This window comes from Brassica napus, unplaced genomic scaffold, assembly GCF_020379485.1.
Source record: "Brassica napus cultivar Da-Ae unplaced genomic scaffold, Da-Ae ScsIHWf_402;HRSCAF=626, whole genome shotgun sequence".
Taxonomy (NCBI): domain Eukaryota; kingdom Viridiplantae; phylum Streptophyta; class Magnoliopsida; order Brassicales; family Brassicaceae; genus Brassica; species Brassica napus.
Window position 1 is genome coordinate 58,068 of NW_026016481.1, and position 26,335 is coordinate 84,402.

Below are 26,335 nucleotides of genomic sequence, written 5' to 3' on the forward strand. Positions count from 1 at the left end.
CTGAGACTCGTCATCACTTTCATCAGCCTCATCACCATAGATCCTATGACCCCCAACTTCAACTCGTGGTCCTCTTATAGGTCCAATGCGTGCTCTTTGAGCTCCAACAACAGCTGCTGATCTCTCCTGTCTTGCAATATCATCAGGAAAGATTTCATTAGCTTGCTGAGCACGATTGTAATTAGCTTGCATTCTTCTGGTTATCTCAGCCATCATAGCCTCAAATTGAACTTGCTTGAGGTTAATTTGCTGAGCAGCCGGTTCTCCTACTTCCTCTCCATCTTGATCATCAGCCATTGTTCCTGAAAGACAAGTTAGCAAAGACAGAGGAATACAGACAGATTAAAAACACTCTCTCTCTCAGTTTCAGCTGCCAAGTCTCTGCTTTCCTCACAAGTTCAGTTAAGATTCAAAGCTCCACACCTAAGATCTAGAACTAAACCCCAATCAATCAGAGAGAAACTATTGAGAGATTTAGGCACCAGCTGACTTTACCACCCTGAGTTGGATTACTCTTCAGCTTTTTTTTTGTTTTTTGATTTGGATCAGAGATCTCTTTTCTTTTTTTTTTTTTTTTTTTTTTTTTTTTTTGATTTGCAGGTTGGCTCAGCTGGCTTACAACAGATAGAAAGATAAGAAAAGTGTTTGATGGAGTGAATGATCTGAGTAGACAAATCGCAAACCCTAACCTTCAAGTGGCTCTGATACCACTTGGTGCAGCCTGGGTATGGCTTCTGCTCCTGGATCACTCGAAGGGGAATGGAAGAGGGTTGTCTGTGGCGGCTACTAGCACTCTGCTGGACTATGGACGTCTCTCTCAAGCTATGGAATGGCGGCAGAGATGGTTTGCTACTCAAAGACACAAGATTACCCTGTATTCTCTAAGATGGTTTTCACTAAGGAATTCCTTCCCTAAGGTCAGATCAATGTTCCTTTAGCTGAACAGAGAAAGCAGGAAACGAGACAACTCTTTGCCGTAAGTTTTTGATTGAAAAGTTGAATGAGTCTCACAAAGTCTGCGTAGAAAGATAAATAGAAAACCCCCAGCAACCCTAATTATAAACCAAGATGGTTTAATCTAATTCCTAATCTAAACCCAATCAAAATTGATTTTTTTATTAAATACTAAACCTACCCGAAATTGGTTTAATTTAAATGAAATCAAATTATACTGAAATAAAATTAAACCAACTGGCTGGTTTATCTTGATTCTCCTCTTCTGATTTAACCTCCACGGATTTGGCTAAGTGTTGAAGGCTCTTCTCTTGTGCTCTCAGTCTTGATCTGGTTACTGGTCCACTCCACAAGCTGGCTAGCTCATCTGGTTCTTCTCTGCTCAAGTCTGGTTCTTCTCTGCTCAAGTCTGGCTCTCCTCTTCTCAAGTCTGGCTCTTCTCTACTCAAGTCTGGCTCTTCTCTTCTCAAGTCTTTTTCTTCTCTGCTCAAGTTTGGCTCTCCCTCGTCAGACTCACTCAGCTCTCCAATGTCTCTACTCATGGCTGCACCAGGTATCGATCACAAGATGCAAGGACTTTCAAACAAGTATCTGGACCTGCAAGTAAACATTAGTTCCTATCCTCTCTCTCTACTAATTTTCTCTCCTAGTCAACGTCTGGTTATATTTGCAAGATCATTGACCAAGATTAGACAGGCTTCCATGAATCAAGCATTAATGGTGGTTGCCACCAAGGAGTTCACTTCTTTTTTACCTATATCCTAGGATTATTTGTGAAGCAAGCCTTAATGGTTGTAGCCACCAAGTCCTGTTCTAATCCTTTACCTATAGAATTCTTATGAAGCAAGCCTTAATGGTTGTAGCCACCAAGTCCTGTTCGAATTCCTTCCTAATAAATCTCTAATAGATATATATAATAATAATGATTTTTTTATCTATCTATCTACTATTCGAAAATAGAGAGAGAAATGGTGATTAATCTATCTACACATGGCTTTACCTTCCAAACTTGTTTGAAAAATCCCATCCCATGTATTCCAAGCCCCAAGACAAGCAATTGTGTCAAGTTTAGTGTTGGAGGTCAGCTTTCGTTCCTTCAAACAATCTCAGCAAGTGTGAATAGTTGACAGGTTGATCCACTTTAGTACCTATATCTGCAATTAGTAACTCTAGAATGGTGCTAAAGAGTGGTTAGATAACAAGAAAAAAACTATAAGTTCATTATCCCCTTCTTGACTCAGTAAAACTTTTTGAAAAACGTTTTAATAAGACTCATAAATAAATTACTATCAGTAAACCTCCCCCTAGACTTAAACTACACTGTCCCTAGTGTAAATTCAGTCGGAGTTATGGTGATAACTAAATCAAAAGGACTCAATGTAACAAGTTAGAACGATATACCAGAACGGAATTGATGTCGACCGATGTAAAGGATGTTGATATCGGTCGTGGCAGGTTAGGCAATGTCGATCGATGTCGACAGCTTCTCGTCGGTCGATACTCACGGCAATCGTCTACTCGGATCTTTTTGTTTTTTTATGACCTGCAATAATTAAAAACCAACATAAATAGTATATCAATAAAAAATACATAAATATTACCTAATAGTGGGTTGCCTCCCACTCAGCGCTTTGTTATAGTCATTTAGCTTGACTTTGGAGGTGATTGGGCTAGTAGTGTTAAAAGCTGGAACTTGTTGGAAAACAAGTTTCCATCTCTTCTCTGCGCTTGTTGAACCATGTACTAGTGAAGTCAGTCATTGCTTCATCCCCTCTGCTCCATTTTTCCTTCATTGTTGCAGTTGTGTTTTCCATTCTTTACAATCTATCTTCAAGACTCTCAAGGTTGAACTGATGTCTACAAAGTGTGGCGTAAGTGTCAGCTGAGATCTCCTCTCCATGGTGATGTGTGTCAGACATGTTTTATGTCACCTTCGGTACTAGTCAGCCTCGGTTTGTAGCGTCGTCGACCAATGTATGTCTACGAATGTCGGTCAATATGTTGTTGCATCTGTCGATCGATGTGGATGCTTCTGGTCGATGGGCAATGTAAATCTGTATCTCCACAAATTCCCCATGCATAGCTTCAATCTTGGAAGTCAAAGCACTAATGCTAAGATCCATTTGGAAATAGATGTCACCACATCTCCCATCAAGCCTCTCTTCTGTAGTGTTTGGAGCTCTAGAGTTCTCTTCTACCAACTGATCTATCTCTTCTCTGGTGTGAAAGTCTTGTGGAGAATTCATCGCAGGTGAGTGTGGTGGACTGTTGTCGACTGATGCTGGTAAGCATTGGTCGATTGATGTTGGTAAGCGACTATCGATCGATGCATGTTGTCTTCTGTCGATCGATTTATGGCGAGAATAGTCGATTGCTTACCGAATTCTGGCTATGTCTTGCCTCATCTCTTCCATGCATGTAGTTAACTAACCGATGCTATCATTGAGGGGATGGTAGACACCATCGAGTTTCATCTGGAAATCACCTTCATACTTCCCTTGGGCTCCACAGACTCCATAGAACATCTCATTGATCTCGTCCTTGGTGTAGATCTCTGGTACCAGCTTGGTCTGTGTGAATGAGCTAGCATGTTCAGGAAGACATATGTAGCTTGGCTCATCTCTCGAAGCTCTTTCCAGAAGTTTTCCGATATCTCTGTTGTGAACACGAATTGTGTGTCTCTCTAGATCTCTGGCGTATCCCTGTTCATCTTTGTAGACTCTTTCTGCCGAATTCTGGACGTCTGTCGGCCGATGTTGGGACGTCAACGTTGATCGATGGTCGAGTGGGATGGCAAGACCTTTGTTCGAAGCTTTTGTCTATGCCACCAGCTGCGTCATAGAACTCTTTTGTATCTTTCTGTTGGTATTCTAGAATGTTGCGTTGATGTACGAACATATTTTCTGCTCCATTGGCTGTCTGAAGGATGTCTACAATATCTTTTCTAGATACGTTCAGTATACGTACGTCTATTGCTCTTGCGTAGCCATCTGGGTCCATGAAAATAGTAAATTCGTCTCGTTATCAAATTTATATTTTTTGCTTACATTGGTTTTTGGTTTAGAGCGAATATCGATCGATGTTGTATGAACGACGTCGATCGATGTTGAAGGATTTGTTTCGATCGATGGACGGCTTGCTCTGTCGATCGGATGGTTGTATCGTGTTCTTCCCAAAGCAGCTTCTGATCGATGTTGATCTGTTTCATCGCGTCTTTGCATGTTGAGAAGTTCCTCATATGTTAAACCTTCATGTAGTTCATCTGCTCTTGGCGCTACATTGCTGTTTCTACTCCATAGCTTTCGTGATGGTGATCATCTGCCCAACTGCCAATCGAGTAGTCTCACTCTCGCACTCAGTTGACTTCTGCTTCGATCGATGAGTGGTTGGCAATGTCGGTCGATGCTCGTTTCCGGTTTCTGATGAGGTTGAGAATCGATCGATGGTGAGACTGTTATGTCGATCGATGGTGCATTCCTTTTCCAAGAGGAATGACGTAGAAGTGTATCTTCCTCATCAAGGATGGCTTTGTACTCGGTAGCTCGTTCATCCTCATAGTCTTCATCATACTCTTCTGTATGCATGTTTTGTCTGGTGTATGCGGCAATAGTGGGGTTGTAGTAGTCGTTCTCCCAATCATCTGGACAACTATCGACCGATTTGTCCTGGGGTTTGTCGGTCGATTTCTTATTGCCCCTGTCGATCGATATTGCAGTGTGAGATTCGATCGACGCCGAGTATTCTGTCTCGTATTCCACTCCACAGTGCCAAGCTGCAATGATTCATGGATCATTAATTCTTCTGGAGGACATCTGTGTCTTCTTGACTGGAATGGGGTCGTAGTGGGTTTGAGGATCTATGAGCGTCAAGCACAACTGATTGGATTGCAGGTTACACACTGCTCCTACTGTTGACAAGAAGGCTCTCCCAAGCAATAGAGAAGAGTTCCAGTTTAGCTTGATGTCCTGGACATAGAAATCAACTGGAACTAGGGCATTACCAATCTGCACCTCTAGATCTCTCACAATCCCTCCTGAATTCCTCTGAGAACAGTCCACAAAAGTGAACAATTCATTGGAAGGCTCCACCTGCAGACCCAGATGGTCTGCCATAACCCTAGGTAGGATGCTGACTGATGCTCCTATATCGCACAAAGCATGTGGAAACTCAATACCCTTCACCGTGCATGGTATTTCGATTTGCCCATGAGCACTCTTCTTCTTCAATGTAACCCTCTTCCCCATCTTTTCTCTAGCTTCACAGAACATTCTCTTGAGGTCTTCTTCTTTCTCCCTTGTCGCTCTGAAGAACATCCACAATCTTTGAGTATAATAAGCCTCCTCGAATGGCTTATCTAGAGGAATCGTGAAGACTCTTTTTCGGAAACTTTTATTTTCCTTATCAATTGCCCCCCTCTTCAGATGCTTCTCCTTTTTTTCCTTTCTTTTCCTTAGGGTTCTTCCCATAGGAACCCTATCGACTTCCATCGAATCTTCTCCATCATCTGAATGTATCCCGACGGTCTCTGGTGGGTTTTCTGAAGGTGTGGGTTTGGGCCTGAGTGCATTGAGACGTGCAACATCTATCTTTGGCATCTGCACTCGGTACGTAATAGGTGCTCGTCGATCGATGGAAGCTGGGGGTTGTCGATCGATGTCGACATCTTTTTGTCGATCGATAGGGGTAACATCACGTCGAGCTATTCCGACATTATCAGGGTTGAGCGGATGTGGGTGTTTTGCTGCGAACTCTTCGTGAGTCAGAATCCTCACGGCATTGCAAGTTGCAGTTGACTCCGTAGGTGTCATCGGTTGATGCTTTGGAGATCCTGTCGATCGATTTGGACTGGGCGACGTCGATCGATGTGCATGGTCTGGCATCGATCGACACCAGTGCGATCCGCCGAAGCTCATCAGACTTTCTACTTCAAATCTCCATCTTGCAGCTTTTCTTCGTTCACCACTTGCCAGAAATCATCCCCAATGATGGCATTCACGAGTTGTTTCATCACATAATCTTCTACCCCTCTTGTCAAGGCTTCCTGCCTCTTAACAGCTTCTCTTTTCCGAACAACCTGCATCTCCAGCTTCATCATATGAGTGCTCAAAGTTTCTAACTTTGTGTTCAGGTTAGTGTAGACAGAATCAATCTTCCCATTGAAGTCCACTGTCATGGGCTGTTGTTCCTCAAGAACCGTATCAAGCATCTCTTCAATCTTTCTCTCTTGAGTAGATGGCAGTGGCTTCTGGTAGTAGGGATTTCCATAACTCATGTTGTTGCTGTAAGGTTTCTGGTACTGCGAACTCTGGTTGAAATTACCTCTGTTTCCATAGGAATTTCTGTTTCCACCCTCGTTTCCAGAACCTTGGAATCCAGTTTCACCAATGAAGTTCACTTCTTCTTCTTCCTCTACTCTACCCTCTGTGTCTACAGCTTCTGCATCTTCAACCAAGCAGACCTGCTTCCTAAGAAGCTTGTGAACACTATCCATGTAAAACCTCGTCTTAAAAAAAAAATCATAATTTCGGTTTTATGAAATATCTCGGGGAAGACGAAGGCTCGGGAAATTTTTATCCTCAAGGTTAAGGTTAGTTTGGAGTCTATTAAAAATATTTAGCTCATCAGAACGGGATCGGAAAAATATTTGGGATTGATCGCGGGACGAAAATTCACCAGAAGGGCCGAAATCGCGTAAATCGACCGAGAAGCTTGAGGTAGCTTGATCTAAGGGATCAGGACGTGGTGTCAACCATTTAACCTGCTGAGTGTCAACATAAGAAGGAGGTGAAGACGTGCATGAAGCAGTTCCATGCAGCTTGACACACAGAAGCACGAGGTGATGTAATACCTGCGATCTGCACATGCGAACCGACATGCAGAGGCCCGTGTGTCGCGATGCATGAGCACCAGACATGATGAAGGGAAAGTGGACGTGGAGGTGTCTTCTGGAATGGCTAGAGAGCATACAACAGGGCATGTGGACGCCCATGTGTCGCCACGCATGCGACTGGAAGCATGCAGGATGACACACATGCGATCGGGTGGCTCATTCTTATTGGCCGGCAACTTTTTACTCATTCAGACACACCAAGGACACTCTAAAACGTGGCTTAGAGAGAGAGAGAGAGAGAAAGACAGAGAAAGAAGTGAGGTGCTTTAGAAGTATAGACATTTTTTGAAAACCGATAAACTACCGGGAAGTTCCGAAAGACTGTCCAGAAGAGAAAGAAGGTTATTTCCGAGTTCTGAGCAGTCCAGACCAGTTAATTCAAGAAACTGAGGTTGGGATTTGGGATTTGACATCACGGTACCAAGACGAAGTTTTGGAGGGGATAAAAGGGGTTTGGTCAACATCCGGAATCAAAGGGTCGAGCCACATCCCTTAATCATTGTGAATCACGGCTAATTGTTTGTTAACGAATTTTTAATGTAGGACGAAGGGGAATGGAAGAGGGTTGTCTGTGGCGGCTACTAGCACTCTGCTGGACTATGGACGTCTCTCTCAAGCTATGGAATGGCGGCAGAGATGGTTTGCTACTCAAAGACACAAGATTACCCTGTATTCTCTAAGATGGTTTTCACTAAGGAATTCCTTCCCTAAGGTCTGATCAATGTTCCTTTAGCTGAACAGAGAAAGCAGGAAACGAGACAACTCTTTGCCGTAAGTTTTTGATTGAAAAGTTGAATGAATCTCACAAAGTCTGCGTAGAAAGATAAATAGAAAACCCCCAGCAACCCTAATTATAAACCAAGATGGTTTAATCTAATTCCTAATCTAAACCCAATCAAAATTGGTTTTTTTATTAAATACTAAACCTACCCGAAATTGGTTTAATTTAATGAAATCAAATTATACTGAAATAAAATTAAACCAACTGGCTGGTTTATCTTGATTCTCCTCTTCTGATTTAACCTCCACGGATTTGGCTAAGTGTTGAAGGCTCTTCTCTTGTGCTCTCAGTCTTGATCTGGTTACTGGTCCACTCCACAAGCTGGCTAGCTCATCTGGTTCTTCTCTGCTCAAGTCTGGTTCTTCTCTGCTCAAGTCTGGCTCTCCTCTTCTCAAGTCTGGCTCTTCTCTACTCAAGTCTGGCTCTTCTCTTCTCAAGTCTTTTTCTTCTCTGCTCAAGTTTGGCTCTCCCTCGTCAGACTCACTCAGCTCTCCAATGTCTCTACTCATGGCTGCACCAGGTATCGATCACAAGATGCAAGGACTTTCAAACAAGTATCTGGACCTGCAAGTAAACATTAGTTCCTATCCTCTCTCTCGACTAATTTTCTCTCCTAGTCAACGTCTGGTTATATTTGCAAGATCATTGACCAAGATTAGACAGGCTTCCATGAATCAAGCATTAATGGTGGTTGCCACCAAGGAGTTCACTTCTTTTTTACCTATATCCTAGGATTATTTGTGAAGCAAGCCTTAATGGTTGTAGCCACCAAGTCATGTTCTAATCCTTTACCTATAGAATTCTTATGAAGCAAGCCTTAATGGTTGTAGCCACCAAGTCCTGTTCGAATTCCTTCCTAATAAATCTCTAATAGATATATATATAATAATAATGATTTTTTTATCTATCTACTACTATTCGAAAATAGAGAGAGAAATGGTGATTAATCTATCTACACATGGCTTTGCCTTCCAAACTTGTTTGAAAAATCCCATCCCATGTATTCCAAGCCCCAAGACAAGCAATTGTGTCAAGTTTAGTGTCGGAGGTCAGCTTTCGTTCCTTCAAACAATCTCAGCAAGTGTGAATAGTTGACAGGTTGATCCACTTTAGTACCTATATCTGCAATTAGTAATTCTAGAATGGTGCTAAAGAGTGGTTGAACTGATGTCTACTAAGTGTGGCGTAAGTGTCAGCTGAGATCTCCTCTCCATGGTGATGTGTGTCAGACATGTTTTATGTCACCTTTGGTACTAGTCAGCCTCGGTTTGTAGCGTCATCGACCAATGTATGTCTACGAATGTCGGTCAATATGTTGTTGCATCTGTCGATCGATGTGGATGCTTCTGGTCGATGGGCAATGTAACTCTGTATCTCCACAAATTCCCCATGCATAGCTTCAATCTTGGAAGTCAAAGCACAAATGCTAAGATCCATTTGGAAATAGATGTCACCACATCTCCCATCAAGCCTCTCTTCTGTAGTGTTTGGAGCTCTAGAGATCTCTTCTACCAACTGATCTATCTCTTCTCTGGTGTGAAAGTCTTGTGGAGAATTCATCGGAGGTGAGTGTGGTGGACTGTTGTCGACTGATGCTGGTAAGCATTGGTCGATTGATGTTGGTAAGCGACTATCGATCGATGCATGTTGTCTTCTGTCGATCGATTTATGGCGAGAATAGTCGATTGCTTACCGAATTCTGGCTATGTCTTGCCTCATCTCTTCCATGCATGTAGTTAACTAACCGATGCTATCATTGAGGGGATGGTAGACACCATCGAGTTTCATCTGGAAATCACCTTCATACTTCCCTTGGGCTCCACAGACTCCATAGAACATCTCATTGATCTCGTCCTTGGTGTAGATCTCTGGTGCCAGCTTGGTCTGTGTGAATGAGCTAGCATGTTCAGGAAGACATATGTAGCTTGGCTCATCTCTCGAAGCTCTTTCCAGAAGTTTTCCGATATCTCTGTTGTGAACACGAATTGTGTGTCTCTCTAGATCTCTGGCGTATCCCTGTTCATCTTTGTAGACTCCTTCTGCCGAATTCTGGACGTCTGTCGGCCGATGTTGGGACGTCAACGTTGATCGATGGTCGAGTGGGATGGCAAGACCTTTGTTCGAAGCTTTTGTCTATGCCACCAGCTGCGTCATAGAACTCTTTTGTATCTTTCTGTTGGTATTCTAGAATGTTGCGTTGATGTACGAACATATTTTCTGCTCCATTGGCTGTCTGAAGGATGTCTACAATATCTTTTCTAGATACGTTCAGTATACGCACGTCTATTGCTCTTGCGTAGCCATCTGGGTCCATGAAAATAGTAAATTCGTCTCGTTATCAAATTTATATTTTTCGCTTACAGTGGTTTTTGGTTTAGAGCGAATATCGATCGATGTTGTATGAACGACGTCGATCGATGTTGAAGGATTTGTTTCGATCGATGGACGGCTTGCTCTGTCGATCGGATGGTTGTATCGTGTTCTTCCCAAAGCAGCTTCTGATCGATGTTGATCTGTTTCATCGCGTCTTTGCATGTTGAGAAGTTCCTCATATGTTAAACCTTCATGTAGTTCATCTGCTCTTGGCGCTACATTGCTGTTTCTACTCCATAGCTTTCGTGATGGTGATCATCTGCCCAACTGCCAATCGAGTAGTCTCACTCTCGCACTCAGTTGACTTCTGCTTCGATCGATGAGTGGTTGGCAATGTCGGTCGATGCTCGTTTCCGGTTTCTGATGAGGTTGAGAATCGATCGATGGTGAGACTGTTATGTCGATCGATGGTGCATTCCTTTTCCAAGAGGAATGACGTAGAAGTGTATCTTCCTCATCAAGGATGGCTTTGTACTCGGTAGCTCGTTCATCCTCATAGTCTTCATCATACTCTTCTGTATGCATGTTTTGTCTGGTGTATGCGGCAATAGTGGGGTTGTAGTAGTCGTTCTCCCAATCATCTGGACAACTATCGACCGATTTGTCCTGGGGTTTGTCGGTCGATTTCTTATTGCCCCTGTCGATCGATATTGCAGTGTGAGATTCGATCGACGCCGAGTATTCTGTCTCGTATTCCACTCCACAGTGCCAAGCTGCAATGATTCATGGATCATTAATTCTTCTGGAGGACATCTGTGTCTTCTTGACTGGAATGGGGTCGTAGTGGGTTTGGGGATCTATGAGCGTCAAGCACAACTGATTGGATTGCAGGTTACACACTGCTCCTACTGTTGACAAGAAGGCTCTCCCAAGCAATAGAGAAGAGTTCCAGTTTAGCTTGATTTCCTGGACATAGAAATCAACTGGAACTAGGGCATTACCAATCTGCACCTCTAGATCTCTCACAATCTCTCCTGAATTCCTCGGAGAACAGTCCACAAAAGTAAACAATTCATTGGAAGGCTCCACCTGCAGACCCAGATGGTCTGCCATAACCCTAGGTAGGATGCTGACTGATGCTCCTATATCGCACAAAGCATGTGGAAACTCAATACCCTTCACCGTGCATGGTATTTCGATTTGCCCATGAGCACTCTTCTTCTTCAATGTAACCCTCTTCCCCATCTTTTCTCTAGCTTCACAGAACATTCTCTTGAGGTCTTCTTCTTTCTCCCTTGTCGCTCTGAAGAACATCCACAATCTTTGAGTATAATAAGCCTCCTCGAATGGCTTATCTAGAGGAATCTTGAAGACTCTTTTTCGGAAACTTTTATTTTCCTTATCAATTGCCCCCCTCTTCAGATGCTTCTCCTTTTTTTCCTTTCTTTTCCTTAGGGTTCTTCCATAGGAACCCTATCGACTTCCATCGAATCTTCTCCATCATCTGAATGTATCCCGACTGTCTCTGGTGGGTTTTCTGAAGGTGTGGGTTTGGGCCTGAGTGCATTGAGACGTGCAACATCTATCTTTGGCATCTGCACTCGGTACGTAATAGGTGCTCGTCGTTCGATGGACGCTGGGGGTTGTCGATCGATGTCGACATCTTTTTGTCGATCGATAGGGGTAACATCACGTCGAGCTATTCCGACATTATCAGGGTTGAGCGGATGTGGGTGTTTTGCTGCGAACTCTTCGTGAGTCATAATCCTCACGGCATTGCAAGTTGCAGTTGACTCCGTAGGTGTCATCGGTTGATGCTTTGGAGATCCTGTCGATCGATTTGGACTGGGCGACGTCGATCGATGTGCATGGTCTGGCATCGATCGACACCAGTGCGATCCGCCGAAGCTCATCAGACTTTCTACTTCAAAATCTCCATCTTGCAGCTTTTCTTCGTTCACCACTTGCTAGAAATCATCCCCAATGATGGCATTCACGAGTTGTTTCATCACATAATCTTCTACCCCTCTTGTCAAGGCTTCCTGCCTCTTAACAGCTTCTCTTTTCCGAACAACCTGCATCTCCAGCTTCATCATATGAGTGCTCAAAGTTTCTAACTTTGTGTTCAGGTTAGTGTAGACAGAATCAATCTTCCCATTGAAGTCCACTGTCATGGGCTGTTGTGCCTCAAGAACCGTATCAAGCATCTCTTCCATCTTTCTCTCTTGAGTAGACGGCAGTGGCTTCTGGTAGTAGGGATTTCCATAACTCATGTTGTTGCTGTAAGGTTTCTGGTACTGCGAACTCTGGTTGAAATTACCTCTGTTTCCATAGGAATTTCTGTTTCCACCCTCGTTTCCAGAACCTTGGAATCCAGTTTCACCAATGAAGTTCACTTCTTCTTCTTCCTCTACTCTACCCTCTGTGTCTACAGCTTCTGCATCTTCAACCAAGCAGACCTGCTTCCTAAGAAGCTTGTGAACACTATCCATGTAAAACCTCGTCTTAAAAAAAAAATCATAATTTCGGTTTTATGAAATATCTCGGGGAAGACGAAGGCTCGGGAAATTTTTATCCTCAAGGTTAAGGTTAGTCTGGAGTCTGTTAAAAATATTTAGGTCATCAGAACGGGATCGGAAAAATATTTGGGATTGATCGCCGGACGAAAATTCACCAGAAGGGCCGAAATCGCGTAAATCGACCGAGAAGCTTGAGGTAGCTTGATATAAGGGATCAGGACGTGGTGTCAACCATTTAACCTGCTGAGTGTCAACATAAGAAGGAGGTGTAGACGTGCATGAAGCAGTTCAATGCAGCTTGACACACAGAAGCACGAGGTGATGTAATACCTGCGATCTGCACATGCGAACCGACATGCAGAGGCCCGTGTGTCGCGATGCATGAACACCAGACATGATGAAGGGAAAGTGGACATGGAGGTGTCTTCTGGAATGGCTAGAGAGCATACAACAGGGCATGTGGACGCCCATGTGTCGCCACGCATGCGACTGGAAGCATGCAGGATGACACACATGCGATCGGGTGGCTCATTCTTATTGGCCGGCAACTTTTTACTCATTCAGACACACCAAGGACACTCTAAAACGTGGCTTAGAGAGAGAGAGAGAGAGAGAAAGACAGAGAAAGAAGTGAGGTGCTTTAGAAGTATAGACATTTTTTGAAAACCGATAAACTATCGGGAAGTTCCGAAAGACTGTCCAGAAGAGAAAGAAGGTTATTTCCGAGTTCTGAGCAGTCCAGACCAGTTAATTCAAGAAACTGAGGTTGGGATTTGGGATTTAACATCACGGTACCAAGACGAAGTTTTGGAGGGGATAAAAGGGGTTTGGTCAACATTCGGAATCAAAGAGTCGAGCCACATCCCTTAATCATTGTGAATCACGGTTAATTGTTTGTTAATGAATTTTTAATGTAGGTTCCTGACATCGGAGACGGCTTCCGAGCTAGGATAGCCAGACCAGTCTAGGTGTCAGTTTGTGGATCCAAGGCTTGAGACGATATCTGGGCTAAGTGGATAGCAAGACTAGTCTAAGCACCTGAATTATTGTGATTGTGTGATTATTATATGTTGTTATAGTGTGTACCTCGTGTTGGTACTGTGGTGGGAGAACTTCGTGGTGGTTCTAGTAGTAGTTTGCAGGTCATTGCTTCCTCAAATGGTACCACTAAGCCGGTCGTGGTCCGGAAAGTGGTGGGCTCGGTTTAACTTTGCTTGATCACCAAGGCTGAGTGTCACACGTGGATGTGACAGCCCCCGGCGAGTCCGATAGAGGACCGGGGCACGGCGATTCTGATTGAGGACCGTGACCGGGCGATTCCACAGCGCCTACGCCTGTGTGGTGTAATAGTGAAGGGATTGCCGGTGTCCCTTATGTGGAGGAAGAATGATTTTGTTGGGCCCTAGGAGTATATATATATATATATATGGTTGATTGATATGACAATCATAAAGAGTGTTTTGATTTATTATGGTTTAATGGTTTATTGCTTATTTGGTCATGCTTTATGATCTTGAATATTGATTGTTGAACTACCCGTCATGCTTGTGTTTGTGTTTGGAGTGGGGTTTAGAATGACGGGTTGTTGTATATGCTAGATAGGGAACCCTGGCTCACTGAGTGAAACTAGTTCACTCACTCCTCACATCCTTTTGCAGGTTACCAGTAGAAAGGACCATAGCGCTCGCGGAATTGTAGGAGCTGGTGTAGATTGGACATCTTTTACTAAAGACTCGTTTTCAAGATATATAAATGTATGTTTTAGTTTCGACTGCGTCCATGGACCATATGTATAATATTTTGGGCTTGTGAACTTCTTGTTTTATGGAATAAAGTATGTTTTGTATTCGTGACGTGTTGAATCTGATATTAGGTTAGTCCAACCTAACACAACTCTATGATTTGGTACGGGTTGCAAAGCTTTAGGCCGAAGATTAGAAAAAACGAGTTTTGAATGGATATTCTGGGTTACAGAATTATGTTTGTGACTTGGAAAGTTTATTCTCAACCCGTCGTAACACTTTCAAACTTGGCAGAGGAAGGTCGTTCGGGCATGTTCTTGTTTGATTGTTGCCCGGCTGACTGACAGATGTCTAAAACAGTTCGGGGGTGTTACAGAGGTGGTATCAGAGCATGGTTTAGATCATGCGGTCAATCACGTACTTTCCGTGTTTTATCTAGTCAAATGTGTCGTAAAAGATGTGTTAGGAAACCAGCAGAGTTCCGTTTTAATTAGTATTCTTAATAGGAAATTCCCTGTTCGTGGATTGCAGATGGCAAGAATGGGAAGGAGTGAAGGAGGGCATGATTGGATGCTGGGAACAAAAAGAGTTTCAAGAAGAAGAGGACTGGGATATGAATCAGAGGGAAGGGTGCAAACACTGGCACACACCAACCAAGCATCCAGTGAAGAAAATGTAGGAAGAAACAACAATCTTTTTGGACATGATCAAGAGATACCACCAGAAGAAAACGTCAGTTTGCTAACCTAGTACAAGGAGACAAGACAGTTAGAGGATATGAATCTGAGTTCATGCGACTGCGACGACACGTGCTGTGAAGACAAGATGATGAAGAAACCATGATATCTAACTTTATGTTTGGTATGAAACCAGAGTTGGAAAATAGATTGGCAGTCGGGAACTACGAGAGTCTCACCGAGCTAGTGGAAAAGGCTGTGAATGTGGAGATCGGATTGGAAGCTGAAAAGGCGGCAAGTAAGAAATCCAAGCAGCATCAAGAATGGAAGTATGGTGGAAACCAAAGATCTTTTAAGGGTAAAGATAAGGGAAAGGAATCGGGAGGGCCAAGTCAACGATCTCTGTTCACAAAAAAAATGTTTAACTGTGGCAAGACAGGCCATAAGTCCAGTGAATGCTACGGGAGGAAACCTGGATCCTTTCAGTCAAACTCATACAATCCTACATGCTACACGTGTGGAAAGAAAGGACACATCTCTACCCAGTGCAGTGTCAATCGTCCTATCCCAGCTACGCCAATCACTGTCCATCCTCCTGCAGCTGCACCTGCAATCGCACGAGCGCCAAAAAGGCAAGCTATAGGAGGTAGAGTGTACGCTTTAGAACTAGAGGATACTAAACCTCCAGGCCCATCTAAGGGTCCCATCACAGGTATCTGGGTTCTTTAACCTTACTAGATTTATTTTGTATTGTGTTATTTCTTGTGATGGATTGGTTACCTTCTATTGGATAATTTTTATGTTGTTGATATATATTGATGTTGTGGCAGGAACTTTACATGTTGCGGGGCGTCCCACACATGTATTGTTCGACTCAGGGGAAACACATAGCTTTGTGGCCCCTGAGGTAGCTACCGAGTTTGTGGGTTCATTTGTGATTGACAGGGTGGATGTGGCTGTGATGACTCCCGGAGACCAAACCCTCTAAGCAAAAGAATGCCTCAGAAGAGTTTTATTAGTCATTTGCGAGAAGATGTTCTTGGCAGATTTGTTGGTGGTGCCCTTAAAAGGATATGAAGTTATCTTGGGCATGGATTGGTTATCAGGCTACCGGGCACAATTAGATTGTGGGAAAGGTCGTATTTTATTCAAGGAGAACAGACAACGACAAATAGTGTTTTACGGGATCAGTCTAAGCAAGTCTGTGTCTTTAGTAGCTGCCTTGAGAGTGGAAGATTTGCTTAAGGATGGAGAAGCGTATCTGGTAAGAATAACTGCTAGTGAAGGGCCCAATAGCAATGGAGTTGAAATTACGTATATTGCGGTAGTACAAGAGTTCGAGGATGTGTTTGCAACGTTGAAAGAGTTACCTCCACCTCGGAGTAACCTTTTCACTATTAACTTGGAACCTGAAGCGAATCCGATAACAAAGGCTCCCTACCGCATGGCACCTGTGGAGTTAGCAGAGTTGAAGAAAAACTTGAAGATTTAATGGAGAAAGGTTTCATAAGACCTAGCTCTTCACCATGGGGAGCTCCGGTCTTATTTGTCAAGAAGAACGATTGTAGCATGTGGCTTTGCATTGATTATCGAGGAATCAACAATATCACCATCAAAGATAAGTATCCCCTTCCAAGGATAGACGAGTTGTTGGATCAGCTAAGGGGAGTAAGTTGTTTTTCAAAGATCGACTTGGCGCCGGGCTATCATCAGATTCCTATTTCAGAAGGTGATGTCATAAAGACTGCATTTAGAACTCGTTATGGACAATATGAGTTCGTAGTAATGCCTTTTGGCCTTACTAATGCACCGGCGGCCTTCATGAAATTGATGAATGAAGTCTTTCACGATTATCTCGACAAGTTCCTGATAATCTTCATCGATGACATTTTAATATATTCCAAGACAGAGGTAGAGCACAAAGCACACTTGAAGCTAGTGTTGGAACGATTAAGAAACCAGAAGCTGTATGCCAAGTTCAGCAAGTGTTCTTTCTGGAAAAAAGAGATCGGGTTCTTAGGGCACCGAGTGTCTGGAGAAGGAGTTTTTGTAGATTCGGAAAAGGTGAAAGTCATCGAGGAATGGCAAAGGCCATCAACGTTAACCGAGGTAAGGAGTTTCCTCGGGTTAGCCGGGTATTATCGAAAGTTCGTCAAGGACTTTTCTTCGATCGCTAAGCCCCTGACGAAGTTGACCGGAAAAAGAGTTCCATTCATCTGGGGAAAAGAAACGGATGAAGCATTTCAGAGACTGAAGAAAGCTTTGACCACAACACCGATATTGGCATTACCTGAACAAGGTAAACCTTACACTCTGTACGTAGATGCTTCTAGGGTTGGATTGGGTTGTGTGTTAATGCAAGAAGGCAAAGTCATTGCTTATGCATCAAGGCAACTCAGGAAGCACGAAGAGAACTACCCAACACACGACTTAGAAATGGCGGCAGTGGTGTTTGTGTTAAGAATTTGGAGATCCTACTTATATGGAGAAGTCGTGGAAGTATTCACAGATCATAAGATCTCAAGTATTTGTTTACACAGCCTGATCTGAACCTCCGACAAAGGCGATGGATGGAGTTTGTGGCGGATTACGACCTGAAGATTCAATATCATCCAGGCAAAGCTAATGTGGTCGCAGATGCACTAAGTCGTAGAAAGTTAGCGTCCGATGTTGGAAAGGAAGTGGAAGCATTATCAAGTGAACTCAAGTTGATGACTTTATGGGCAATTGAACGGGAGCCAAGTGAGCCTTTAGGCATACGTACCGTAAACCAGGCAGGTTTACTCGCACGGATCATACAGGAGCAACAACGTGATGAGAAGTTAAAAGGAATTATCACAGAAGTTAAAAATTAAGAAGTTCCAAACGCAAGTGGCTATCATGTGGCAGCAGATGGTACATTATTACTTAATGGGAGGATATCAGTACCACAGGGAGAAGGGCTACGAGATGAGATTTTGAAGTCGGCGCATCACTCGTTACTCAGTATCCATCCCGGGAGTACAAAAATGTACCGAGATATCCGAAGGTATTATCATTGGCCAGGAATGAAGAAATCAGTGGCGCGATGGGTGGCTCAATGTCAAACTTGTCAACAAGTCAAAGTCAAGCATCCGATTCCAGGAGGATTGTTACAAAGCTTACCAGTACCTCAGTGGAAATGGGATTCAATATCCATGGATTTCATCACTGGGTTACCGCCGGCTCGAGGAAGATCAAATAATGCAATATGGGTGATTGTCGACAGACTGACAAAGGTGGTGCACTTGTTACCTATGAAGGAAACCGATAAGGTAGAAGTATTTGCAGAGATGTATGTGGACCAAATTATGAGGTTGCATGGGGTGCTAACAGATATAGTCTCCGATCGAGATCCTAGATTCACCTCAAATTTTTGGAAGCCGTTACAAGAAGCTGCGGGAACTAAGTTGTTCATAAGCACCGCGTATCATCCCGAGACGAACGACAAAATCGACAGAACCATTCGCACCATAGAGGATATGATGCGGATGTGTATATTGGATTGGACGGGAAGCTGGGAAAAACATTTACCATTAATCGAGTTCTCCTACAACAACAACTTTCATTCTAGCATAGGTATGGCACCATATGAGGCGCTTTATGGGAGGCCATGCAAAACACCTTTATGCTGGACCGAAGTTGGAGAAAGAAGAGAGTTTGCACCCAAAATTGTAGAAGAGACAATGAAAAAGTTGGAGATCATTCAAACCAATATGAAGAAAGCGCAGGATAGACAAAAGAAGTATGCCGATCAATCAAGGAGAGAAGTGATGTTCAATATTGGTGGTTGGGTTTATCTGAAAGTGTCAGCTCAAAAAGAAAAGGACCGATTCGGGAAGGTCGGGAAACTAGCGGTAAGATTCATTGGGCCTTACCAGATTATACAACGAATCAGAGAGGTAGCTTATCGTCTCAACCTACCTGAAGAGATGCAAATATATCTGATATTTCACGTATCAATGCTGCATTGAGACAGAGCAAATCAAAAACCAGCAAACAAACCTCACTTATCCAGAGGGACCAATCCGAATAGGTGAATGTCGGATACGAAGATTGAAGAATCGAGAAATTCCTCAAGTCTAAATTTTCTGGGGCAAGCGGAACCGTGTAGTTGTGACCTGGGAAGATGAATCAAGATTCAAAGTGTTGTATCCAGAGTTCTTCCACGAAGATGTCGTGATGGAAGAAGGGGGATCACCGGATCCTTAGAGAATTCGGGGACGGATTCAAATAAGGGGAGGAGAATATAATACCCCGTCTTAAAAAAAAAACCATAATTTCGGTTTTATGGAATTTCTCGGGAAGCCGAAGGCTCGGGAAATTTTTATCCTCAAGGTTAAGGTTAGTCTGGAGTCTATTAAAAATATTTAGCTTATCAGAACGGGAGCGGAAATATATTCGGGATTGATCGCGCGACGAAAATTCACCAGAAGGGCCGAAATCGTGCAAATCAACCGAGAAGCTCGAGGTGGCTTGATCTAAGGGATCAGGACGTGGTGTCAACCATTTAACCTGATTTGTGTCAACACAGGAAGGAGGTGTAGACGTGCATGAAGCAGTTCCATGCAGCTTGACACATAGAAGCACGAGGTGTCGCAATACCTGCAATCTGCGCATGCAAACCGACATGCAGAGGTCTGTGTGTCGCAATGCATGAACACTAGACATGCTGAAGGGCAAGTGGAAGTGGAGGTGTCTTCTGTAATGGCTAGAGAGCATACAACATGGCATGTGGACGCCCATGTGTTGCCATGCATGCGACCGGAAGCATGCAGGACGACACACAGGCGATCGGGTGGCTCATTCTTATTGGTCGGAACCTTCTATATATACCTAGCTACCCTTGTTCATTTTTACTCATTCCGACACACCAAGAACACTCTAAAACGTGGATTAGAGAGAGAAAGAAGTGAGGTGCTTTAGAAATATAGACATTTTTCGAAAACTGATAAACTGCTGGGAAGTTCCGAAAGACTGTCCAGAAGAGAAAGAAGGTTATTTCCGAGTTCTGATCAGTCCAGACCATTTCATTAAAGACATTGAGGTTAGGTTTTGGGATTTAACATCACGGTACCAAGACGAAGATTTGGGGGGGATAAAAGGGGCTTGGTCAACATCCGGAATCAATGAGTCGAGCCACATCGCTTAATCATTGTGAGTCACGGTTAATTGTTTGTTAACAAATTTTTAATGTAGGTTCCTGACATCGGAGACGGCTTCCGAGCTAGGATAGCCGGACCGGTCTAGGTGTAAGTTTGTGGATCCGAGGCTTGAGACCATGTCTGGGCTAAGTGGATAGCAAGACTAGTCTAAGCACCCGCATTATTGTGATTGTGTGATTATGATATGTTGTTATAGTGTGTACCACGTGTTGATACTGTTGAGTGAGAATGTCGTGGTGGTTCTAGTAGTAGTTTGCAGGTCATTGCTTCCTCAAATGCTACCACTAAGCCGGTCGTGGTCCGGAAAGTGGTGGGCTCGGTTTAACTTGGCTTGATCACCAAGGCTGAGTGTCACACGTGGATATGACAGCCCCCGGCGAGTCCAATAGGGGACCGGGGCACAGCGATTCCGATTGAGGACCGTGACTGGGCGATTCCCGAGCGTCTATGCCTGTGTGGTGTAATAGTGAAGGGATTGTCGGTGTCCCTTATGTGGAGGAAGAATGATTCTGTTGGGCCCTAGGAGTATATATATATATATATGGTTGATACACTAAAATTGGATCTTTGTCTACTGTTAAGTTAACAGTGTAGTTTTAATATGTTTAGATTCAATTCCAGAGGACCAGTTTACACTTTATCTCTATGGGATCAGAATTAAGCTAAAACGAAGTGGGGATTTAAAAGATGTAAATAACGTAAAGAACAAATAACTAGATTAGGTTGTTTTCGAATTGGTTTAAAGCGCTAGTCTAGGGTTTCTTCTCCAGATAAGGAGCTCGTAAGCCAAGCTATTACTCAAGTTCAATTAATCAGCAAGCCTAAACTCGGATCACTCATGTAGAATTGATCCATTCTCGTGGTATCGATTTCTTTACAAGTCGGTCTTGATACCTAAACTCTCGTTTGGGTCAAGACGCGCGAGCAAGCCTTAGAGATCAAGTCCAATAGGTTCACAATGCACTCTAATATCTACTCTCGCTGACTAGGGATGGAAAGCTCATTCAAATCATGTCAAGTTATCAATCAACGGCTAGCTAAATTTATTAACCCTAGTTCATGCACTAAGTGATCAGTTTGATGCAAGCAATAAGAACAGATATGAATGTAGACAATCTTTAGATAACTTATTTAAACTTAGCTCACGATTCCAAACCCTAAGAACCCCTAAACTAACTGGGTGACTACTCAGACATTACACAAGAACAGAGAACCATGATTTCTGAATAATACTGCGTAATAATAAATCATGGTAACAAGAGGGTTCAGGATGATCTTCTCTATGAGATAGATGGAGCCGTCTCCCTTACAATGGCAAATCGCCAAATTCAAAGCTCTCTAGTCTTTCTTGCGTAAAAACTAAGGTAGGTCTAAAGTAATAAATAGGAAACTATATATATAGGAACCACAGGCGGCTAAAGGAAAGAAATAGGAAATCTAGGGCAAATCCCGAAATAATTGGAAACTTCCTTTTTATTCTTTGTCGCTGGAACATGCACTCAGGCTGCTCCGCATGGCTGTTCCGTGTAAAAGACCCCAAATCATACTTTTCTCTCTTCTTTTCCTCTAGATGGTCCATTTCCCATCCAATGCAATTCCAGACCTGTTATGACTCGAGAAGGACTAAACAGACTCGATAAAACCTTGAAAACTATTAGTAAATCATACATATAATGTGCCAAAAACACAATATATCAACTCCCCCAGACTTAGATCCTTGTTCGTCCTCAAACAAAATCAAGTACCAAGAACTGAGAGAAGGGTTTGAAAGCGTGGGAACTCTCCTATTCTAAACAACCATACTTTAACCACGAATCTCTGAACCATACAAGTAGTAAAACTAGGACAACACACCCTTACCAAAACCCCACTGACTGCTGTTCAAAATCGGCCCCATACTCTGTATCTCATACCTGCCAAAGTTAAAACCTTCCAGACAAAACTCCTTAGGTTCAATTAAGAGTAGCGTGAGCTTCTCATCATAGGCATTAGGTAGGGTAACGGTCTAGGTATGAAACATGCCTTTTTGTGTTTAAATGGAGCTAATCAGTGTTTAAGGGCTACCAAATTTTGTAGAGGATGCAGGATATCGCGCAAAATTGCAAGAAAGGATAGATCCATTGATGTCCACAGCCTCAACTCGTTTTTGCATGTTCTTCTTCAGGAACAGTTGCTCTGCTCTGCATGGTTCTCTCTTCTTTCTTTTTAGACTCCTTCTATTTTACCAGTGCCGTCTGTCCTTCCTTTAGAACCTTATCCTCCTTAATCACCATATCTTGAAGTATAATAAGCAAATACAAATTTTTTTTTTCTGGGTGATGGTGTCGAAGCAGGAGGTAACAATGGTGATAAAGACATGCCACTGGAGTTCTTGACTTTACATTCATTCTTATCTCTCTTATCCTCTTAGTTAAGTCATCGGCAGCGGAGCGGCTGTTCCATGTGCTTCTGCCTGTTCTTCAACTGAAACTTTTGTTGCATCAACGAGTGAGAGACTGTGTCGATCCTTTCCTCTCCGGCCCTTTTGTACATATCTGCACATAAGATACTAAATAGCAAATGCATGAGGGCGAAACAAAGGCTTCAGGGTCTTAAGGTGGGTACTATCTAAAGATGAGCTAGCCTCTCAGGATCATCAAGATAGGTAAAAAGAATAAGAAATCCTGAGTGTTTGATTACGTTAAACCCTAATCTAACGCCCATAAAAAGAAGAATTTCTGTCAAGATTAAGTTCAAGTTAGATGGAGTTAAGTCTTTTCAGAGTAACCTCGACATGCTGAAAGCTTCAGGAGAGCAAGATGATGTAATATCAGGCTGTTCTGGATCCACATGTGTGTCTGTCGCTTCTACTAAGGTCACTGAATAAGATGAATTAAAGCACGAGGGTGGTTAATACACATCATAGAATAAGGTCCTGATTCCCACAAAGTTTGGACTGACTCGATCTTAACAAACTGGCTCGATAAAGACATCAAAGCGGACTGACTCTAAACATAAAAACCAAAGGTAAACGATTAGTAGCAGATAATCGCCTCCCCCAGACTTACTTCTCATCGTCTCTGGTGAGAAAATAAATGAAAGGAAGGCTTAAAAGAAACAAGTGCAGGAAACAGAAACAGAAAAAGGAATAGCCCAAACGGATATAACAATGGATATAGAACTAGGAGACTGCCTAGTCAGTATCATCGCTCTCGGACTGGCCCGCAGAACGCCTGTTCCTTCTGCGTGGAGTGGCCCATGGAGTATCTTCGTCACTTCCTGCTGTTCCTGCTGGCTCCTTCCCTGGACGATGTCTGCGCTGTGTAGGCTGGTCTTGACGAGGTTCAGCTATGCTCGGAGTTCCGATGCATCCTCCCGTGATCGCCTATAGTATCCTCTTCATGAGGCTGTTGTTCTTGCGTTGAGACTCTACCATCCAGTGACGGTAAGCTGCGTCATCGGCGTCGTCATCAAGTGGGCCTAGATCATATTCACTGTCGCCTCCATCAGTGCGGACAAACTCAACATCATCCATGACATCATCGCGGTAAGATGCCCCTGGGTCAGCGCAGAGATACTTAGCATCAGGGAGAAGCAGATGCTGGTCACTTCATTCAGCGAAGTGATGATCGGTAGAGGTTGCAGTAGAGGTTTCACCCATCCCGACTAAGGAAGCTATAGGTGTTCTCGTCGCGGAGCATCTGGCAGTTGATCAGGTAAGGGATGTCAATGAACGCCGCTGTCTCGTTACATGGTAGACACTAAGATCGATCTCCAAGTGGCGGAAGAGAGGAGTAAGTAAACTCCCAGAACGGTCTTTCTTCAAAGAACCCTTAACCACTCTAGCTTTCTTGTCCACAAACATCTGAACAAGCACACAACCGGGACTGGTTGTCATTGGTGCGGTTGGAACTCCTACGTCGGAGGATTTGAGTTCGTCCTCAACACCCGCACACAGCATCTGTAACTCTCCACGTGTGACATTGGAAGTCTGGTCCTTCGTGAAGAGCAGATTGCTCAGGACCTTAGCAGTAATGCGCATAACAGGGTTACGGATGTGAGACTGACTGGCTGATCGGGATTTGAAATCCCCTGAAGCAATGAATTTCCAGAATGCCTGCTCTGGAATAAACTTCCTAGGAAAAGAAGTTTGAGTGTACTCCTCGGACATCTCGTAGACCTCAGTCAGTGCTTCCAAGCTGATGGAGTGCTTGACACCGCTTGCAAAGAATGTGAAGTAAGCCTCCTCAAAGATTGGGAAACGGGCCTTTTGAAGGTTAGCTCTGCGGTGGCGAGGACTTGCCTTACCAGATAACGATACAGTGCGTGAGTTCGGTGACAGAGATCAGCTATTCCCAACACGTGGAGAACTGCATGTAAGTCCTCATGCAAGCCTAAATCGCTCAAGGCTCCGGCGTCGACGAAACGCGTCGGGAAGAAGTTGGTGTTGAGCAGAGTGTTGTAGCGGCGTGAGGCTTCTTTATCCCACCTTGTCTCCGATTTCTTAGGGATGTTTGGGTCTGTGATGGGGATCGAAGGTCCCTCTTTTCTTGGCCATGGGTAAGTTTATGGGACAGTGTAATCTTCCGGTTCACCCCTAGCGTATGGTGGCTTGATTTTAGATGCTGCCTTGGTGCGTTTGGGAGCCATATGTAGAACATAACCAAAGGAAAGAGTTAGTACCATTCGATTGGGTTTTGTAGATAATGTTGGGAGCTTTTTCTCTCTTTTTAGTTGCTCTATCCAAGCTAATCCACAACCCAATGTAGAGATAACAAGCAATTGACAATGGCGAACCAAATACAATCACTCTTGGAATACATGATACTTTCATTCTACTTGCCAATCAAAAATCGATCAATTAGATACCAAAATCCATATCTTATCAATCGATGCATGTGCAAATTAAAACAGTGGCTCAAAGGTTATCACTTTCCATCTAATCTAACAAATCTCATCTATTCTTCTATTAACCATCCTAGCAGCAAAAGGAGAGGTCGATTTTTAATGTAATAAACCCCAAAATCGATCTATTCAAGCGCAAAGAAGAGAAGACAAAAAGATTTGTAGGCCGAGAATCACAGTGTGATTTCGCCTCTTACCGTTTGATTGGGGATGGTGGAATCCTGCAGATTAGCCAAATAGTTCGAAATCCAAGCGAATAGAAACCGTAAAACTCAAAAAAAGTAGAAGAAGTTGAAAGAGTTTAAGGTTTTGAAAAGGAAGGGGTGTGGGGCGATGGAGGAGGCAAGTTTTGTGGAAATGGGAAAGAGATAGGGAAGGTTCCTCTTTTTATAGGCCCACTTCGTGCCCCACTTCCCACTTTCTAGGGTTTCTCTCCATTTTACAAAATTAAATTAGATCATAAAACAAAATCAGTTTTTTTTTAATTTTATTTTTATTTTTTTGGGTCCTGAGACTTACCTTCGCGGAGCAACACAAATTCTTCCCCTTTCGTGTTCAGCAACACAACAGCACTGTGGGGGCAGACTTCTTTAATGGTGAATGGTCCGGACCACCTAGATCGCAACTTTCCAGGGAACAATCGTAGCCTTGAGTTGAACAGGAGCACTTGATCCTTGGGTTGAAAGTTCCGGCTGATGATCCTCTTGTCGTGGTAAGCTTTAGTTCGCTCTTTGTAGATCTTAGAGCTTTCATAGGCTAGATGCCTAATTTCCTTCAGCTCGTGAATCTGCATGGATCGTCTCTCTGCTGCTGGTTTGATGTCGAAGTTGAGTAGTTTCACAGCCCAGGCTGCCTTATATTCCAATTCGACCGGCAAGTGACAAGCTTTACCGTATACCAGATTGTAAGGAGTAGTCCCAATAGGTGTTTTGTAGGCTGTTCTGTAGGCCCAGAGAGCGTTGTCTAGCTTGAGCGACCAATCCTTACGGCTTGTGCTGACTGTTTTCTGCAAGATGGTCTTGATCTCTCTGTTGGAAACTTCGACTTGCCCACTAGTTTGAGGGTGATATGGCGTGGCTACCTTGTGTTGCACGCCGTTCTTCTTCAGTAGACCAGCGAAGATCTTGTTGATGAAGTGACTACCCCCATCACTAATGACCACGCGGGGTACTCCAAATCTTGGGAATATTATGGTTTTAAACATCTTAATTACCACTTTTGCGTCATTTGTGGGACTGGCTATTGCTTCCACCCACTTAGAAACGTAGTCAACAGCTACTAAGATGTACTCGTTCTTGAGTCATGAAATCTCCATTGCTCGCTGCATTCAGAGCATTGCGGAACTCCCATTCCACTCCATCGTAGAAGATTCCTAGAACATGGTCATCGTCG

At 43.5% G+C, this 26,335-nt stretch overlaps 1 protein-coding gene across 1 annotated transcript; it reads left to right on the forward strand.

Moving 5' to 3' along the window:
* The first annotated feature begins 15,038 nt into the window (after positions 1–15,038).
* On the forward strand, positions 15,039–15,864 carry LOC106429978. Its single transcript, XM_013870749.2, has 2 exons — positions 15,039–15,588; positions 15,707–15,864. Exons 1-2 carry the CDS (start codon positions 15,039–15,041, stop codon positions 15,862–15,864), a joined length of 708 nt encoding a protein of 235 aa, XP_013726203.1.
* The last annotated feature ends 10,471 nt before the right edge of the window (positions 15,865–26,335 follow it).

Coding starts and splice junctions, on each gene's coding strand:
- LOC106429978 (XM_013870749.2), top strand. CDS start 15,039: ATGATATCTAACTTTATGTTTGGTATGAAACCAGAGTTGGAAAATAGA. Junction 15,589..15,706: donor ATCTAAGGGTCCCATCACAG/GTATCTGGGTTC, acceptor ATGTTGTGGCAG/GAACTTTACATGTTGCGGGG.